Source organism: Amblyomma maculatum, chromosome 10, assembly GCF_055883805.1.
Source record: "Amblyomma maculatum isolate TAMU_Amacu chromosome 10, ASM5588380v1, whole genome shotgun sequence".
Classification (NCBI taxonomy): Eukaryota; Metazoa; Arthropoda; class Arachnida; order Ixodida; family Ixodidae; genus Amblyomma; species Amblyomma maculatum.
In genome coordinates this window covers 10,607,412-10,626,682 of record NC_139353.1, presented here as the reverse complement: position 1 = coordinate 10,626,682, position 19,271 = coordinate 10,607,412, and the positions used below count along the sequence as shown (strand labels likewise).

Below are 19,271 nucleotides of genomic sequence, written 5' to 3'. Positions count from 1 at the left end.
GCTGCAGCAGCATGCCTTAGCACAGTAGAATGCTAGGAAAACCTGGCACAGTTATGTATGTTTGGGCTTAGGCAGGAAAAGCTGGCTGGTGCAGAGCAGGCTGTTCCCTGGGACCGTTGGTCATCTCTTCTTTAGGGAAGTGCACCTGGAACAGAACAATGGGACTTGAATATGTACTCTGGTAATTTTTACATGGTGGATTTGCTGTACACTAACATAGTGGCTGCCAAACTATGGCTATAGTCGGATACAACTGAAAAAAAAATATAAAGCAGCGGGTGCCCCTCAAAGGTGTCGACCGATTTTAATTATTGTGCGGTTAATCTGATTAAGTCATGGTAAGTTTTATTTGCCACACCTTGCATTGTCACACTAGAAATCCTAAGGTTATTATCCACGGCATCATGAGAATCGGTAGGCACCACTGGCTACAGGGGGCACCGTTGAGGGGCAGAAGCCACTTTTTTCTTGAGTCTTATCTGGCTATACTGAAATAGGGAAAAGTCAAAAATTAAGTGGAGATATAGTTGAGATGAAAGCATTCAGAGGCAAGAAATCATCAAGGCTGCTTAAAACATGGAACAGTTTCAAGGTAATAGGCCTTATTTTTACAATGAACACAACATGGAGGGCGTTATTGATGATGATGACTGCAGTAACTTTCCTGTGACTCTGTTCGATTCCAGCCACAGTAGCCACATTTTGACAAGGTGAAATGCAAGGTGCCTGTATATTGTACATTGTTAACACACATTAGAAAACACCAGGTACCAAAATTATCCGGAGCCTCCACTGCAGTGTTCTTCATAGCCTCAGCCTCAGTTGCTTTGTGCCATAAGCTCCATAAATCAATCAATCTTTTAAATTTTCTTTCAGTATAGTTCATTCGTAATGTCATTTCTTTTCATGGAACACAGACTTAGCATAAAATTAGGAAATACAAAGTTAGCAAAAAATTGTTCGGTAAATAATATTTACAATGTACCTGAATAAGCTGTCTGCCCAGCCAGACAACCCAGCTTCAAAATCCATACTGCGGAGGTGTTGTGTCTTGCTAGAAATTAGTCTGCATTTTATAAAGTGAAATGACATAATAAGCTTGTTCTGTCATGAATGCGTCAGCAAGGAGGCTGTTGGGTGGGCCAACTGGTAAATTCTGCCGCCTGTCTCTTGCTGGAGAAGAGTACACCAACTGTGCGCCAAAACCAAAGGCTCAAGTTCCTCCACTGTGGATTGTGTCATCACACCTGTCGCAGTCTTACCTCGTGCTGCATGTAAAGTGGCACCTGGTATTGTGCACTGCTTGCTATTGTGGAAGGGTATGGCAAACCCGGCACTGGCTGTTCAGTTGAACCTGCAGGCGAATTTTCAAGATCAGCGTAGTGAAGGGCGGGGAACACTGCTGAAGCACAAAATGCCCCTCTTTTAGTGGAACGTTTCCAAGTGCACTTGATCTCTGTAGTTTTTGCATGTTTCTCGCCTTTTTTTTTCTTATCTGCCAAAAACCTTTTGAGCTGATAAGAAAGAGGTGAACCACATCTATTTGCTCATAAATTCAGTGCTTCACACAGAGGTGGCTGACTAATGGCACAGTTACGTCTTTGCATGCATGTTCTTCTTGCCCAGTGTTCGTATCCTCTGGCATATTGCTCCACAACTGATTCTTCTCTGGAGGGTTGCATTTTCTCTACATATTTATTTTTGTAGCCGGGGTGAGTGCTTATACATATTAACGCATATTTGTATATATGAATTTGTTGCGCTGCTGCTGAACAAGGTACAAGTGCAAGGCGTCAGGCAGAGCATAATTGCTTTTTGCCCTGTCACCCGAGGCCACATTTCTTTCTGAATAAACGAGATTGAAATTGAAAAAAGAATCGGTAGGGCTAAGCGTAGCGGCTTAGTGGATTAATCAGCATGACCCTAGTGGCAGTTGCAGCAGGAAGGTAGGGAGTGATAAACCTCTGAATCTAAATCGCGTGCGCAAGCCGCAGGCTTTTCTCTCTATCTCTGCTCTTTTCCGCAGCAGTGACATAGAGTAGCCTGAAAAGTTGTTAGCGCCTGCAGCATGGCACAGCTGCCCAAGCAGATCAGGTTGCGGGCTCAACTGATGGAAGCCCCTGATGGAATCAACTCTCCACCTCGCTTCTGGTCTACAAGGCATTTGGAATAAAGGAGTAATTACTCATCAGCATCCACCTAAGCACAGCCATACAGCTACAAAGGAAAGCTATGCAGCTTTATCAGAAACTTGGCAGTTGGAAACTGCATATCTTTCCTTGCAGCCATATGGCTGCCATCGGGTGGATGGTAATGAGTAATTCCTTATTTTTTTCAAATCTGCTCTATCTTGGGATATTCTCAAAATATTTGACAAGGGGCACGAGGCACATTTCTGTAAAGCGGCCAGACGTTCAAATTTTGACTTGCACTTACAAATGCCTGCATATCTTGGTTTGTGACCAATCTGCGCTCTAATGGAAGGGGAAGAAGGCTGTGATGCATAGTGTGAGGAAATGGCAGTTTAATGCGTGCAATGTCAGGCTGTGGCACTAGCTTAGTTTAATGCAGTGGCCAGGAAAGCTGACCATGCTATTCGCAGTGGATTCAAATCGGCGCCCGTCACATGGTGCATGACGTCGCAATTTAACGGCAGTAGTGTGGCTTCAGGGCCTCAAGGTTTCATGCCAGGTGCACAGACCACAACATCGCGCTTCAACGAATGTCGTGTAGGCGTCAGTGACTCGCTGGTTTCCCCATGAGAGCCCCCTTAAGCCATGCATGGGAGATGCAAGGGAGATGCAGTGTGAGCTGCATCTCCCAGTGTGGTGAGACATTGATGCATGTCATGAGAAATGCCTCTCTTGTTCAAGTTAAGATAGAGTACACCTCTAGTGGAGCAGCAGCATTTTCACATTATGTCTTTGATAGGCAAAAAGGGCATATGGGCATATTTATTTCATTTTATAGGCACACTTCAACGGGCTGAATTAGTTCTGACACAGAATTTATGCAGTCATGCAATGAGTCCTTGGATGCAGTTTATATATTTAGCTTGGCTTACTGGGCTTGGTAGGTGGGCTGTAGATTTCGCCAGGGGTGCACTCTTGCTGGCTGACCATTTGGTTGCATGAGAAGCACATTACCCTGAAAAGTAGGTTTATAACACACAAATGCACATGCTTGCTTTGAGAGAAATTCTGGGTAGAATGTTCAAACAGCTGGTAAAACCAACAGTTATCCTTGTTGTGAATATTTGCATGATGTAGCCATGCATATTGTTAAAATACTTTTATGTAGGGACGTGTTTCTGGGAGCTGTAATTTATCAAAGTAGTACTGCGTGGTGTGCAATGATGATGATCCACTCGTTTCGCACTGTGAGACTGTTTCAATCAAACAGGTTATGATATGGGTAAATACAATGCAGGCATGGCTGTACATACATACGTTATATATGCATGTGCTACCACGTATATGTTTTAACATAAACATTTATTAACACAAATAATTATAGTCTTCATTCTGCTTCAAGTTGTACGAGGCTTTACCAAACTTTATTTGCCTGTAGCCTCGTGGATAATAGTTCTAGTGCATTGTGGGAAATGCAGCATGGCAAGCCATCTGTATTTCAAAAGCATGTAGTTAGCATAAATTCTAATTTTGTTTTCAGTTTATTGCTCTTAATTGACTGCATCACAATATTATGCATACCTTTAATCAAACGGGCCACACCTCTCTTACTCTGTACAGCACTTGCCATCTCGCCAATGAAAATGGGACTCGCGTTTGTAACAATATGGTGATAATTTCTTTCGTGTACATTTTACAAAAGGGTAGCTCTATATTGGACGAGCTGAATGATGCTCCTTTCACCCAACATGCTTACTTTGCGAGCAGGTAGAAGAGCGACACCTTCAGAGCAATGATTCCAAGCCCCTTGAGTATGACAACGAGCAAATTGGGTTGCTCCTGGGGGAACTCCATGAATCGCTCTGTGTCTGCAACAGTTCAGGTACACAAGCACTGGCCCTTGTTGGTCCCATCACTTCGACATGCAGTTTTGCTTGCACTGCACAAACAATTTTATTAATTGCTTGCCCACAATAAAATTGTACAACATGGCTGCTGCAGCTGGACTGACATCTTCAAATGCTAAGCACAAAACCACAGGCCTGAATATGATAGCACTGGTCATATATTGAGAGTGGAAAAGATTTACTATTGGTATGCCGAGATTTTGATTCACTCTAGGGAGTCGCAAGTAGCACAAATTATTCATAAGCCTTTCTTTTCAGTGTGTCTCATAGACATTCCCTTTTGATTTGGCATGCGAAAATTCATTCTTCTGAAATTGTGTTGCTGAAAGTGTGGAAGCCGTCATGCATCTCTTTTGATGTTGTAGTTGCATTACTGTAGCTTTCGGAGGTGGGACTGCTGTACCAACTGAACCTTCATGAATCAGTCACTCTGACTATTCTGTACTTCTTCAAGGACAAACATTTTACCAAATTTCTTTGAAACAAATGCTGTGGAAGAAAGCTTCTTTATATAGTGGGATGTGTGCTTCTGCTATCCATCATAAATTGTTGTGCTTAGCTCATCTAACCAGCTGAGAGGTTTCCTTTTGTTTGTTTGTTTTTTATTTTTTTTTTTACAAAGATTTGACATGTATGGCTAATGGCGTAGCTACTGTGGCAGAATGTAGTTGGTGTGTGCTGCAGCTCAAATATAAATAAAAGTAGCTCTTTTTTCTCTTTTATAGATGATAAACTGTCACAAACCTGTCAATCAGCCCCTGCTCTTATTTGTCGACAGGCTTGCCGGTCAGAATTGACCAATAAAAGCAGGGCTAGCCAATTGGTTTGTAACAGATCTATGACAGCTTTTGTGGTGCGAACGTTATATAATTTGGCCTGAGTTTGGATAGCATGTTTTTCTTTTATCAGTAGAATTTTGTATATGCGCTTAGAAATGAAACCTTTCTGCTTGAAATTCATGGTTAGCATTAAAAATCTGCTCAAAACTGAATTCCTGTACCTCAGAACCAACTTAATGCTAAGCAGTTCCAAAGCACTGAGGGCTGCCTGTGCCCTGTTGAATTTCACAGCATACCTACAGCTATGCAATTTATGTCTATAAAAGGACATACAATATCTTCATCTGGGCTTCCATATTAAGTGATAGGGAGCTGATATAAAAAATAAATTATTGATGTAGCATATATGTTATCACACATCTCCTGGGATCCATACCCTTATTATAAATATTTTGCTGTATACCCTTCCCTTGCTGTGCATGTCTTCAAGATTATGAGAGTGATGAATTGTTTTGCCGAAAATTGACCTCAGCTTGAAGTGTGAACACTAGAAACTAGAATGTATCCCATTAATGATTCCCGCAACTGACATGACTGTGCCTGCAATTGTTAAGCTACCATAATATATGTCGTAAGACATAATAATCTCTGTCATGCGCAACTCGCTTATTTTGCACACGCGTATAAAACCAAAGAGATGTGTATATACCGTCCTCCATCTGCGTCGGCTCGCACCAGTCTTTGACCTGCCTGTACCCTGGCATGCAGGCACATGTTTGGGCGCTGCACATGAGGTGCGAGCTGCACTCGTTGTCATGACTGCAGTTTTCTCCAAGGAGCATCACTTCTCCGACGAGACATGTCCAGAACCGCAAGAGAGAAGAAGAGATTAAAGTCTGTATACACACAGCTAGAGATCAGAAAGCTTGATGAATGAAAATTGCAATCGGCTACGGGTCAATTTTGAACTTGCGACATGTCTGTATAAGTATATAAGTAACTGAGCAATATTATTCCATGGTCCCATGGCACACAACTTTATCATCAGTGTAACAAAGTTCATAGACTGTATCGTTATTTAAAGGGGGAATTTTTTTTATTTGAACACATAGGCACTTGTTTCTGCAGCTGACAGTCCATGAGGTGTAAATTTTTCCATTGGTCCAAACTCTTCAAGCCATTAAATTTTGTTTATCCTTTCATGGGAATTATTTTAAATTTTGGGTATAAATATAGGTGAAATTAGAGATGTCATTCATTGAAACGAACGCTTATATTATGGTATGTATACAATCAGCATGCAGTTTGCAGCAGATAAATATGCAACTGTTCATGATTAAACTGCGCGACGTTCGCAGTGATAAGCTTATCGACGTGGCACCTTACTTTTAGAAAAGGAAATATAAACTGGTCCTTGTTTCACGTTTCTATGTCACGTTTCGTTGTCAGCATAACGAGAGCCTGCATGGATCCCTGTATGCTCTCGTTAGTTTGTTAAAAACAAACCCTCGCAACTCGACAGATTAATTAAGAGCACAGATTGTTGGGCGAGTTGGTGCATTGCAGACACGTTCTAGCGCATATGAACAAGGACGAGAGAGATGTAGCGCTCGTGTTGTCTACATCTCTCTCGTCCTTGTTCATATGCGCTAGAACGTGTCTGAGATTAATTAAGCTGAGCGACAACAGGCAAAAAGCATTCTCACGTTCTGAACGCCCGTTTTCGCCAAACAAATATAGTCGAGGTTTTAAGACTCACGCGGGATGCAGCTGTTGTTCTTCCAGTTGTAATAATGGCCCCGGATGCAGAAACAACTGGAGTACATGCACTGGCTCTTCGGTAGTAGAGTTTGGCACTGTGACGTTGTGTTGCAGGCGGTCCCAATCAGACGCTTCTCTGCGTGTAATAAAAGGCAGGAACAAATTATTGAACTGCTGAGAACATATAGAAGCCTACCTTCTTGGCAAAAAATTATGGGAGAATATCTCACGGATTATTGCGGAGTCGACAGACATCGCGAAACAGATCACTTCCAGGACAGCTGTAATAAGTAATAACCAGGGCATTTTGGTCTGGAAAGGAAGTGGAAAATGGATTACTTCAGACGGTGCACCGTAACTATTGTGTATGTATGTTTTGAGGACTTTACTTTTATTTACTATTTGGTGACATGTAATATATGCATTCTGCACTATCTGATATCTCGTGTGACTACCTCTCTGGCAAACTGACCGCAGAACTTAGGGCTACCCTGAACACGGGCTTTTTTGCAACATTACCCCAAATGAGGTGAAGCCCACCTTACCGTTCTGCTTGGCAGTGGGCTTCACTGCATTTGGAGACAACCAGCGGTGAAGCCACCTTGCCGTAAATGTTACGTTTTCTCTTTCGTAACTCATTTAATAACGTCTGGTTTAAAAGCCAACCGAGTTTAAAACCTATACCTTCCAGCACCCTGATCCCATATTCTACCAAAAGAGGCCGGACGCACGGCGATTGAACGTACGCATTCGTGCGTATACTGCCTGCGATTTATAAGTCAGCGAGATTCGGAAAAAAAAAAGTTACCTTTATGTGCTGCTACGGTGAAGGTTCTGGTCGCATATGATCGTGTTTGTTGCCTGCCATTCCATCTGCCATTCTGTTCAACTCCCCAGATGCGCTCTGGAAGAAAAATCGATACAGCGCAATTCTCTCTAAATGGGAGCGTGCTGGGTCAAAATTTAACCCGCAAGACAGTGAGCGCCAGGCGAGACTAATTGCTGTGAATAATGTGCGAGTTAAAGATTTGGTTATCATAAAAAATATAACGAGTAATTATTGCTCGAACGTGCGATTTCGTTCTGGTCACTAAAAATCAACTGTATTGCACGCGTAATTCACGGTGGTGCAATCTGTTAAACACATTTTATTTGCCGTCCACTGACCGTGTGGATATTTGCTATGCTCGCATTGTTTCTTTGTTTTTGTTAGGCTCAAGCCTACGGCCTTGTGAGCTTTATTTAGTTGTTTGCTTACGAATACTTGCATTGACTGAAATTCTTCAATCATTAGTAAGAATCCGTCGTCATTTGTTCACTTCATTATTATGCGCGTTTGTTTAAAGCTTTTTGCGGGTTCGCGTTAATGGAAGCCCACAGCGAACAACCCATGATGCCAGTGCCATGAAACGCGCTTATTTGCACCGAACAGTGCTGCCGCCTGAGCCCTCCTCTCGCTGGTAATAATTCGATTACGCAAACCACGCAAACTCGCAAACGGACGCGCCTGAATGTGGAACGGCAGGCAGCCGCAGCCGAAAGCCAGCCTAGCCAAGTACGAATGCCAGCGACCAGCTGTAAGCGTCCTGGTTCCAGGCTAAGCCTGGTATGCGTGGTGGTGAAGTTTGCTGTGCGGGGTTGGTTGTTGCGGGGTGCTCGTGCTGGAGCTGTTGTCGGATGCTGGTGCGATCTGCCCTTGCTAGCGGGACGATGTGCGCCTGTTCGTACCGTACTAGTGCAGTGTCGGCAGCGTCTGCGTGTGCGGTGAACAATGTTCATTAAGAAACAGCACGTCGACGTCAGGAAGTCAGCGCAAAAGGTGCTCGAAGCCAAGCGAGACTCCCTCAGTCGACTGAAACACCTTCGAGTCTACCTAGGTAACCGTGGCCCCCTCTGCGTATTTCTTAGTTCTATGTCTTGTGCAGTCGCATTTTGCGCAGCGGACGCTTCTGCCAGGAGGGGTGATTCTGGCGCACGCAGTGGGAACAGCCCCATCATTTTATATATATATTTTTTTAGTCCGTAGTTGATCGGCGCCGCAGCGCGATCAAGTCGACGGCGCTTGCCATCGTGGTTTCGCCGTCGCCGCGGCGACGGGTGGTCAGGCTTAAAATCGGCCGTATTGCTGTCAAACACCGCACGCAAAACGATCATCTTTCGGCCCGTTCGTTGACCAGACCTCGTTGTTTCGAATGCAGAATGACGAAGGTTCCGAGTTTCGCAATCCATTGGGGATGCCACCTTGGCGTGTCTGTCGCCTGCGGGCGGTTTTATCGGCTGACGCCTGGGTGCCGATCTCGCGGTGGGCGGATTCAGTGCGCCTCTCCGCATGGAAGCGTAGAATTTAAAAATCGCCTACGTTGCCGCGGGCAAAGCTTCCGAAGCGTTCCTTGTTGCTTTCTCCAGAGCTGCGCATTTGCTCTAGGTTTTAATTTGTCTTCCGAGAAAAAGAGGTGTATTGCACTACTGGTGAATCGGAAGGGGAGGTTAGTAACCTGGATTCTGCGGTTTTCCTTGTCGCTGCACTAATGTGGTTTCGCTTCGTGTTTTCTTCTCTGTCAGCTGTCAGATCTCGTGTTTTGCGTCTTCCTTCGATCGCAGTACTTTCGGTTGATACTCGTAATTGCTGCATCAAATCGCGACAGGATCGTTGTCGACGAGCGAACAGGTTACCCGCGGGAATGTGGAACGTCGGCGGCGGCACCGTGCTTCTCAAGTCGCGTGATTAAAAATTCTTCTCACGGGTCGAGGAGCAAGCGCCTCTCGGGCGATTCCTGTTTGGATGGTGCATGCATGCGTATGCGCGCATGTGCTTTGCACAAGATCGCCTCGTAGGCGTGTCCCGTTCGTGCAGCGACGGAAATGGGGCCTCACGCGTTTCGTGTTTCGCGAAGTCACCAGCTGCTGCTGCCCATCTTGCGTTATATTTGCGCTTACGCTGTCTGCATGCTTGCTTGTTTACGTCGTAGCGACGATCTTCCGTCTCTGCTGCTGCACCACGGTCTGAACTAAAGAGCCGACAATTAGCAGGTCTTGCGAGATATTGCCTCATTCTCGAAATAAATGTTTTGGTGTGTTTTGAGTTATCACTTTGGTAGGCTGTAGATGTACGACTGCATTGCCTTTCTCTTGAAGCGACATCACTTTGAAGCCAAGTAATGACTTTAGATTGGTACAGGAACTTTGATTGGAAGCTTAGCACAAACGTAAATGCGTTATGCTATGCAGATTCTTGTGCGCATATTTATACAAGTGATTGTACATGAATTTGTATTTTTTGCTGTCTGACCTAAATTCATGCAGTCTAACAGGCGCAAAAAGACGAGAGTAAAGACAGAATAAGTAATAGACTTGCAACAATGCCATGTGCTTTTCGCACTTATTATGTAAGATGCCTTAACTCAAACCAGTTCGCATAATTATATCCTTGGATGGCCTGAATGTTTCTAATGCAGTAGTCATGAGGCTTGTCAAACTTTGAAATTTCTGAACACATGCCGCCCATAAATAACTTTTGCTATCAATAGTATGCTATTTCTGGAGGTGGCACTGGTAGAAACATTTTTTTCCCCAATTTTTCAAGTTATTGGCAGTATGCATTCCTTTAACACGTAAGTTCGATACTATCACAAATTATGGACCTATGTGCATTTAATGAGCATTTTGCAAATTGCTTTAGAGTATGTTCTGTGCAAAATAAACTTGAGCACACGTAGCTTTGTCATCATGGCAGAAAAATTTTATTTGCATAGCATAGCTACATTTGCTCATGGTATTCCCCACATTTTGGATGAACAACTTGCATTCAGGCGTTCCTCATTCTACAGAGAGGTACTTGGCATATCACTGTTCTGTAAATACTGACTGAAAAAGTTTATCTTGGAATAGTTTCCCAGATGTCTACTTTAATCACTGAGTGTGCTACCTTGGGCATTCCCAGGAAGCTGTTCTAGGTACACTTCTGTTGATCTATTTTGCATGTTAAATCAATATTAGGGGCTTTCAGATACATCAGAGGGGAGTGATCCAGGTTTATTTCAACCACCATGCATTCCTAACAAGCACTAAAACCTTGGTGGCAGAGTGCGCTTACTTAGTTTAATCCCCTATAATATCCATTCTTCGTGTCTGGCCCCATCACGGTGGCTCAGTGGTTAGAGCATTTAACTACCGGTCCCAAGGATGTGTGTTTCATCCCATCCATGGTGGCTGCTTTTCGATAGAGGTGAAAAGCAAGGTACCTGTGTACTGTGTGATGTTGGTGCATATTAAAGGACTGCAGGTGGTGGGAATGTCTGGAGCCCTCCACTCTGTCATCCCTCCTGAGTCACTTTGGGCATAAATCTAACAAAACCAAAGACCATTCTTGGTGATTGGGAAACCTCTGAACTAAGGTTTAAGAGCCAGCTGTCATAGGTGTCGAACCCTGTAGTGGGAACTTCTGTTTTTGCTGTGTGTCAGTGGTACCAGGATGGGCTGAATTGCCAAGAGGCTTTACACAGATGGTAGTCTCTAGTATATATTGTGTGTGCAACAAAGTCATTATCTAGCAGGATCGTAACCTCTGTGAGTGAGGCCTGATATGAAAGATTCAACCAGATTTAAAGGAACACTCCATCCTGTTTTTGTTAGTGAAAATTGATATTACGGCCCTTTCTGGTTATTTTAACTGATGCTTGATTTCATGGCTAAGGACACATTTGTTGCTGACAAAATTGCACTTTAAAAATGGACATGTTTTTTTTTCTGTAACTAGATTCGAATTGATATCAAGACCTTGCCTGGAAAAAAGGCTGTATGGTTGCCCATTTGAAAGTGGATGGTGCTGTACTTTTGTTCGCATCCAAAAGACAATCTTGTTATTACAGTAGTTTGCTCTCAAAAATTTCTAATAGTGTCAATGTGTGTATTATAGTCATTGTTGTCTTCTTCTAGTTGATGGAACCTCTGTTTTCAGTGGGCGTAATTTCTTCAGTGGGTGTAAAAATGACAGCAGGGTGTAGATTAGGAAGTCATCATAGCAGATGATCACTTGTTCCTTGATATCTTTAGATATAAATACTATATTCCACATATTTCACTCACAATAATGCCTGCAGCATATACTTGTTTACTGTACAAGAAAACAGACAACCTTTCAACATAGCATATTTATTTTGAGTATTTATTTCACATTTACATGTTTATTTCTGGGAGGGGGTATATAAGTGGTTGACACACCTTAAAAAAGAAAGGAGCTCTAAGATACAGTAAACATTTTGTGGCATGCATGGCTCTGGATTGACACCAAAAATTTGCAGGAGCAAATAAATGTGCAAGAAATGCATAGAAATGGTGTACGTCAATGTATGTAGGAGGTTATCAAGTAATAAAAGTAAAGGCCAAGTGCATTTTCATAATGACCTGTAGCATTTCAAACATGAAGCTCAAGTAACAGTTCTGGAGCCCTCCACTGTGACGTCTCTCACAGCTTTGGGACGTTAAACCCCACAAACCAAACCAAAGAGGCTAGCTCAGTGTCACAAGCGCTCACCCCTCTCAAGCGCATGCACACACTCATTCTCATTTGCATCCCCTATCATGGCTTTACAGCCTCAGGATGGTAGAAAAGTACATTAGCATTTTTTTTTTCTTTTTCTGGTGCTGGTATGAGCAGGAATTATTTGAATCATAGCCGGGCAGTGCACCAAGAAGTCAGCGAACTTGAGTGAGCACCATTCTGTGAGCATCTCTTCAACAAAACTGAGTTTTGACAGCATTAAGGAGCATCACTAACCAGATGTAATTGTCATGCAGCTTGTCACATTGCTCACATTTTGGCTGCCATGAAATATTTGCTTTGATTTGGGAATATTTATAGTGAATATTTACTTTGTACTGTATTCACCTCAAAGTGAAAAGAAAATAGTCGATTCTATATTAATTTTGGATTCTTAATGGGGCTAACCATAGGCGTGCGCACAGGGGGGAGCAGAGCAAGTGGCTACCCCCTCTAATGCTCTCAGGGGGTCACCAAGTCTGCCCCATACCTTTACTTTGCCGGGCCGTTAGTTGTAGACGTGCAAGTTTATTTCCATGCAGGCTGTCTTTTTTTCTTTTTTTACTATACTGGCGGCGGAGGACCCGTGATGTTGCATTACAAGAGCTGCTCACTTGCCATTTTTACCTGTAGAAGAAAGCCGATCGAGGATTCAAAGAACCGTTGCGAGAGTGCATCGTCGCATACTTTTCAATTCTGTGTCCATGGCGTTTTAATTTTAAGTGCACACTATTCTTTTTATGGTTCAATTACATCACATCAAAATAAAAGTTTGATAACAAATCCTGATCTTTGCGCTATGTTTAGCCATAGGGCCTTTGGTGGAAGAAATGGGGAGAGGGTGAAACACTCCCCTAATGCAAAACCCTGTGCACGCCTATGGGCACAACATTTTGCAAAGCTTATTGCTTGGCAATCATGCAGGCTGGGCCGGTCGGAAGGCCTAGATTGCTCATAAGAAGCACTGCTTGTGTTTTCTCCTGGAAAGTTTGGCTACTTCTATTATGGGCCCTGTGCATGGCAATGGCAGTTAATCATTTACAGAGATTTTTCACACTTTCTTTTTTTTTGTTTTATGTATTCCATCCTTGTTTACCATGACGTTTAGGCTTGAATATCCAAATGTTTCCTTGAAAGTCAGTTCTGGCTTCTTAGCTTTTCATGTGTGTTTTTTGGACATCCATTTGCAGACAATGTGGAAACTGCAGAGGCAAAGGCATTCTTTGAGATCAACTACAGCCACATCTACTGCATCTTTCATGATGTCTTCACCTCACTGGAGGGGATGCTTAGGCAAAGAGGTTTGTAGCGCTGCCCTGCTGATTCACAGTGTCTTTTCAAAAGGTTTTCAATTGCTCCTCAATGGCTTCCGAATGGATTGTCAGTGCTTGAGCATCCTGAAAAAAATTTTTTTTTTGCTTTTATCACTTTTCAGTGCACAAGACTCAAAAGGAAGAGTTGGACAATGTAAAGTACATATTCGAGGTATGGCTACTCGAAATTAACATGTTTTATGAAGTGCTGGGCTTAACAGCTGAATTTTGCTCCTCTATGTTTTGACCGTTAGTAGAAATTCTGACAGGAATTGACTCCCACAAGAAACGAGAGGTGCCAGTTGAATGTATTATGTAGCTTTCTGTACGCCAGAAAATTTGGCTTTAGAAACTGACAATGAACCTCCATGGCATTTAATAAAGCAGCAGCTCTCTGCTTCCAAAAATGAGTGACATATGCATAAGGCATTCCTCTAAGTGTCATGGAAATGCATGGTTTGTACTGGCAGTACCCTAACACAAATTTTATTGCTAGCCCACTTGTTCCTTTTGTGAGGCAAATTGTTGGGCGGGGGTTATTTGAAAAAACACAACTTATGTAGCTTCAACCTGTCAAGTCACATTAAGCGCAGCCTAAAAACCTGCCTTCAATCTGATACAATCTGGTTGATGGGTCACTTGTCATATAAGTTGGGTTTTTCAAATAAACATCAGTCACAAGTCTGCTCTTGTGGTGTTAACTTCTGGTCCTTGTCGTTTTGTGCGCAGTACCCCCCTTTTATTTATCTGTTAATAGTTCACGACCTTTAGATGTTAAGGGCTGGTTTCCTAGTTCCACAGGTTTGTTGGTGGAGGATATTTGGCAGTGCGCTTATGGGCATTTCTGCTTAACCAACATTTATGATCTGCCATTGTTTCAGAGGATTCTGGTGTTGCTTCCTGAACTGCTGGCTCAGCGATGGCAGTGGCACAGTGTCCGAATTATCCTTCGAAAGTTCTTGCACCCAGGAAACTCTCTCAGGGTATGGTTGTTTCCATGTGCTTTTTACTAACAAAACGAATTGAAATCCTTGGCTTTCCTCAATTGTCATACAGCCAAAGCACCTGCATATAGCATCTGCCATATGCAGCTGTAAGGTTTCACAATCTTGTAATTCTTTGTGCTGCTACTGTGAAGAGTCCGCCAGGCTGCGGGCCTACAGAATCTCTGCAGAGCTGTGACTAAACATCTATGTTGAATAATTTATAGGGTTGGTGTTTCAGGATTGGTTCAGCATCATTGCCACTTTTCTTGGCTTAGTTCACAGCATTTCTGTCATTCGCTTTCTGCTCGGCCAGCCTGTATCAACATTCATTATGCTATTCACTGACCAACATGTTATCTACCCTTATAGCTTTTTTTAAGCTGTTTTACGTGACAGTAGAAGGGTCCCATGCTACTGAAAGCTGGCATCGCCAGCTTCGGCATGGCTGGCAGTGAGTGAAAAATTCTGCTTAACCGGCAAGGTTACAATGTCACAGCCACGTGACCTCGTGCGAGAATTTCAAATAGCCCACATTGCTCACCTTAAAGCTGAGTTCATGCATAGAATGAAAGTGATTAAAAACATGGCATGTAGGGCAAATTAAGAGTCACCACATGTCTCAGATAATTTGGCTTTATAAAGCTAATGGTTCCGCCTGAAGAAAAATTGCAGATGTAAGGCGGGATTTGAACCCATGGTTCTTGCTTTGCAAACCAGGCATGCTAGCATTTAGGTCATGCAAGAACTTTTTATATTGCTCGAGAACAAGCAAGGGTGTATATGTCATGTGGTCTTTCACGTAAAGTGGTGTCTTGTGACTTTATGCTAATGGGCGTCCGTGTAATGAGAGAGGACCACATGCGACTATCATGCCATACCCTTAAGGCTTTAAGTCTCCCCCTAATTTTTAAACAATTTTTAATTCATTGTGTGCTGCCTCCTAAGCCACGGCAAGTGTAGTAGCTTTCAATTTGCTATGAAATTTCCCAAGTGCTGCCTCTGGACATTGTGGTGCCTACATCGAGTTTCCCAAACTCACTCCAAGTTTGCGGAGAGTAAGATGTGTTTTCCTCCTCATCCTTGTGGTCTTTAGAATACGAGCAAGGCCTTACCACATGCCCAAGGGTTAGCTCCTGTGATGCACATTGGGGCTTTGTACTTTTGACAATGAGGTGTACATTTGTGACATGTGCTAGTCAAAACCCAGTTTTAATTTTAGTTTCCTTTTTCATGCTGTTCAAAATTCTTCCTTCATTATTTTGAAAAAAAGAAAAAAGAAAATATGTAGGGAATGCCTAATTACATTATGTAATAATAATGCACTGCACTAAAGCCTGAATTTCGCTTGACCTCCTTCTTATCTGCCTCCATCATTACTACTGGCTGCACATACAGAGCTGTGCAGTAGCTGATGCGCCATCTTTAGGGACACATTTCTGTGGTCTCGCTCTCTGCTTGCAGGGATTTCCCACTGCGATAGACACACATGAACGCTGGTTACTGCCTCCGTTTAAGCATGATGTGCAAAGCAACCGGTCTGCACACCACCAAGCATGGTTACCAACTGACATCAAGCCCACCACCGCATTCTGCCATGTCACATGACAAGCACACCAATTTGGCTGTATGAAGTCACACATCCCATTAACCAATCACTGCTGGACCATGTCACACGATTGCATGACGTCACACTCCTCATAAACCAGTCAGCCAAATTTATGACGGACACTGCTGGACGTTGCTGAGCTTTTTTTCCCCTGATGAGGCTCTTAATGGTACATCACATTAAAAATATGCCTCTGTTTCCCATAAAATGTGATGGTTGGAGAATTTTCAAGTTTCACGCACTTATGCATTTAACCAGCACAACTATTTATACTTTTTTTTTCTATTTGCAATGTAATGAAATACTCCACCAACATCTGTAGAGTGCGCTGGAATGGGTCTTCACTTCTGGTGATATCAGGGCCGTGTTACCATAAGATGGTCCAATGGTGTGTTTCACTAACTACACCATTCACACCACAAACAAGCCACTAACAGCTTTGTTACATGATTTATGGAAACTGAAGGAGGGAACCCTTAAGGAAAATTCATAAACTAGGAGTTCCCAAAACTTTTCTCTATGAGAGGCCGTGCTGCTTGACGTAAGCTTGGACAACCAGCTACTGCTAGTTAGCTTGGTCCACTCAACAGTTGAAGCTGCAGGAATACTGGACCAAGGGACTTGAACATCTGAGAACCAAGAAAGTTTACCACTGCTACTGCTACTACTCCAACTATCATGGAGTTGTGCTTTAAGATTATTCTTCTGTTAGCTTGCGGCGGCCAGTGCTTGGATGTGAGTCACATTCTCTGTCTCCAATGCAGCTTCGACGGGAGGGTGTGAGGCTGTTTCTGCTGTGGTACCAGATCCTGGGTGATAGCGCCCCCGCTGACGTCCATGCCATGTTTCTGCATCTTGTGCCTGGCCTTCTTCCGGGCTCCCCGCCGCCAGTGCCTACCAGCTCCGGCAGGTTTCCAGAACTGTATCAGGTGGGAATAGAAGTTACACTATGCATGCAATACTTCCTGAGTTGTGCAGCGCATCAAGGCAACATTTTGCAAGTCTTTTTTTTTTTTTTTTTTTTTTTTTTTTTTTTTTTATAGCGATGGTATAGCTTTTAAACAGTCAATTCTCAGGGGTCTTGGGAAAACATTTTTATAAAAAATTATGTTTACTTAATCTTGCTATAACTCATTAAAGTGTAGTTATCAGATGATCTTACATGCACTCACAATGTTTTGTTTTAATGTTACACTTGACATGAAGAAAATTTCTTTCATGCAAACTTTTGAAAAGAAAAGTAGAAGGAAAGTTGAAAAAGGCATGAACATAAAAATAAGAACCTATAATAAAGATATTTCATCATATACAAAATCTTGCATAGTGCCTTTTTTTTTTACTTTTGAAAATATGGCTTACGTATCTTCTTTTGTGTGTGTGTTAACTTTTGGAGAGTGGAGGATTGTGAGCTGGTTTGCTATCAAGATTGAAAACCTGAAAGATAGGCAGTCAAACTCAGCTGAATGTGGCTCAAAGAGCTTCCAACTTGGGCGATGTTGTGAAGAGGCCAACACACATACCAGAGCTTTTCTCTTGGCAGGTGACACGTGTCATCCAGGTCTGCAACCTGTAGAAGCCCCACGTTGCTATGAAGCTAATTCGCTGCATTAAATCACTGCAGGTGTTTCGTATATTTAAGTGGTCGATTAACCTTCACGATGGTCATGTAGGTCATGTGGCCTATCATCTTGGGCATTGAGTCACTTTTGTCTAAGACTGTTCGCTATGAATATCTTGTATCACTTAGGTCAAAAGAAAATCTTCGACTTTGATTTTTTATGTCTGTTTCTTTCTTTTTAGATGATCAGAATATTGGGTATGCTCACCCAAACGAATGGCCAAAATACAAACACCATTAGGAAATTAGAAAAGTATGCGGCGCAGGTTACGAGCATTTTTAGGCCTCAAAGACCACAGCCTCTTAAAGATGACGCAGGCTTACACCATCAGCTGCATATGTTACGCTACACCCTTCCTCGATATTAAGAAAGTTGAATGCGACAGAATTGACACCATAATTAGAAAATGGACCAAGCGGGCACTAGGACTCCCTATATCCACTTCGACAGAGAAGCTGGAAAAGATGGGACTATCTGTACTTATATTCGAAATTATTTTAAAATATTCTATTTGATTTGCAACAAATTTTTATCCTTATTTACTTTGCTTCATTGTATGTAGCTTTGTTTTCTTTTTTTCATAGCACCAAGCGGCTGTGAACTGCCCTGCCTAGCATTTCGTGAATGCAAGCATACTATTGTTGATTTTGCTCTCCTTGATTTACTTTCATAGCGTTATTGCTACTAGTCTTCATTTTGGGACTGTTCGAAGAAATAGACTTTGCTCATGCAATTTTCTTGTCCCTGTGTTTCTCAGCTGTAAAGCTTTCTTTTTATTTTTCTATTCTTTCTTTTCGGACCTTGTTTTTGGTGCATGATAGACATAGTTAGTTATAAGCCATAAAAATAATACTATAACGAACAATAGCTTTCTTTTTTGTGTGTATTAGCCTTTGTAGAATGAACAATGAATCTTTTGAGGGAGTGTTCTATATTAAGCACCCTGCCCTGTCTTGCTGCAAGAATTGCCAGCGGACAAATGCCAACCTGGAGGCCAATCCCAGCCTGGCATTGGGACAGGCCGGCTACTGTCTTTGTAACTCTGGCTTCAGCACCCTTTCTCAATAAAGAAATCAATCTCGCATTGTGACAGAGATAGTTGTGACGAAGTGTGCGACACTGAAAACGTTTCAAGAGGGTTTATTCTGGGACATTTTGGAACTTGACACTGGTGCTGTTCACTGTGGCTATCAATGGCCACAGTGTGTATTCATTCATTCAGAGTTATGGGGCTTTGTAATCTGAAGCTGACTAAATGTGGAGTAGTGCACGTCTTGTTCATAGCTTAACTTGGCAAATACATGTGCTACAAGAATTTCGGGGTGGAGAAATTATTTTGCCATATCACAGTTAAATGCAACACTGACAGAGAGTTAACAAAGAACACAAACTGTATTTAGAAGTCCACTCCAAAAAAAAAAAAATGTAAGTCCTACAAATTATACAAAAAGGCAGCAGAATTAGAGCACGTCACTGTACATGTATAAGGTGGAAATACATAAAAAGAAGACAATCAGGCTTTATAATAAAATATTGGATATTCAGACGCACAACATAAGCAGAACAAAGACTCAAGAAAAACTATTGTTTTCTTGCAGGCTTTTAAGGCAGGCGGCAGTGTATTCCAAA

General features: G+C 42.6%; 2 protein-coding genes across 4 annotated transcripts in view; one reads left to right on the top strand and one right to left on the bottom strand.

The window, feature by feature from the left end:
* Positions 1 to 67: 67 nt before the first annotated feature.
* Positions 68 to 7,453, bottom strand: LOC146175569 (uncharacterized). The gene is made up of 8 exons (XM_084580828.1): positions 7,388 to 7,453; positions 6,810 to 6,891; positions 6,578 to 6,715; positions 5,528 to 5,662; positions 3,889 to 4,000; positions 3,065 to 3,147; positions 1,263 to 1,354; positions 68 to 145 (listed from the first exon to the last, which is right to left on the bottom strand). Exons 2-8 carry the CDS (start codon positions 6,883 to 6,885, stop codon positions 68 to 70), a joined length of 714 nt encoding a protein of 237 aa, XP_084436954.1. The 5' UTR covers positions 6,886 to 6,891; positions 7,388 to 7,453.
* A 690-nt stretch (positions 7,454 to 8,143) lies between these two features.
* Positions 8,144 to 19,271, top strand: part of LOC146175568 (ral GTPase-activating protein subunit alpha-1) — an 83,397-nt gene continuing 72,269 nt past the window's right edge. For all 3 annotated transcript variants that reach the window (XM_084581960.1, XM_084581961.1, XM_084581959.1), the window contains exons 1-5: positions 8,144 to 8,456; positions 13,309 to 13,419; positions 13,554 to 13,603; positions 14,313 to 14,414; positions 16,788 to 16,952. In XM_084581960.1, the coding sequence (XP_084438086.1) occupies positions 8,351 to 8,456; positions 13,309 to 13,419; positions 13,554 to 13,603; positions 14,313 to 14,414; positions 16,788 to 16,952 (534 nt within the window). In that variant the 5' untranslated portion in view covers positions 8,144 to 8,350. The remainder of the gene's footprint in view (positions 8,457 to 13,308; positions 13,420 to 13,553; positions 13,604 to 14,312; positions 14,415 to 16,787; positions 16,953 to 19,271) is intronic.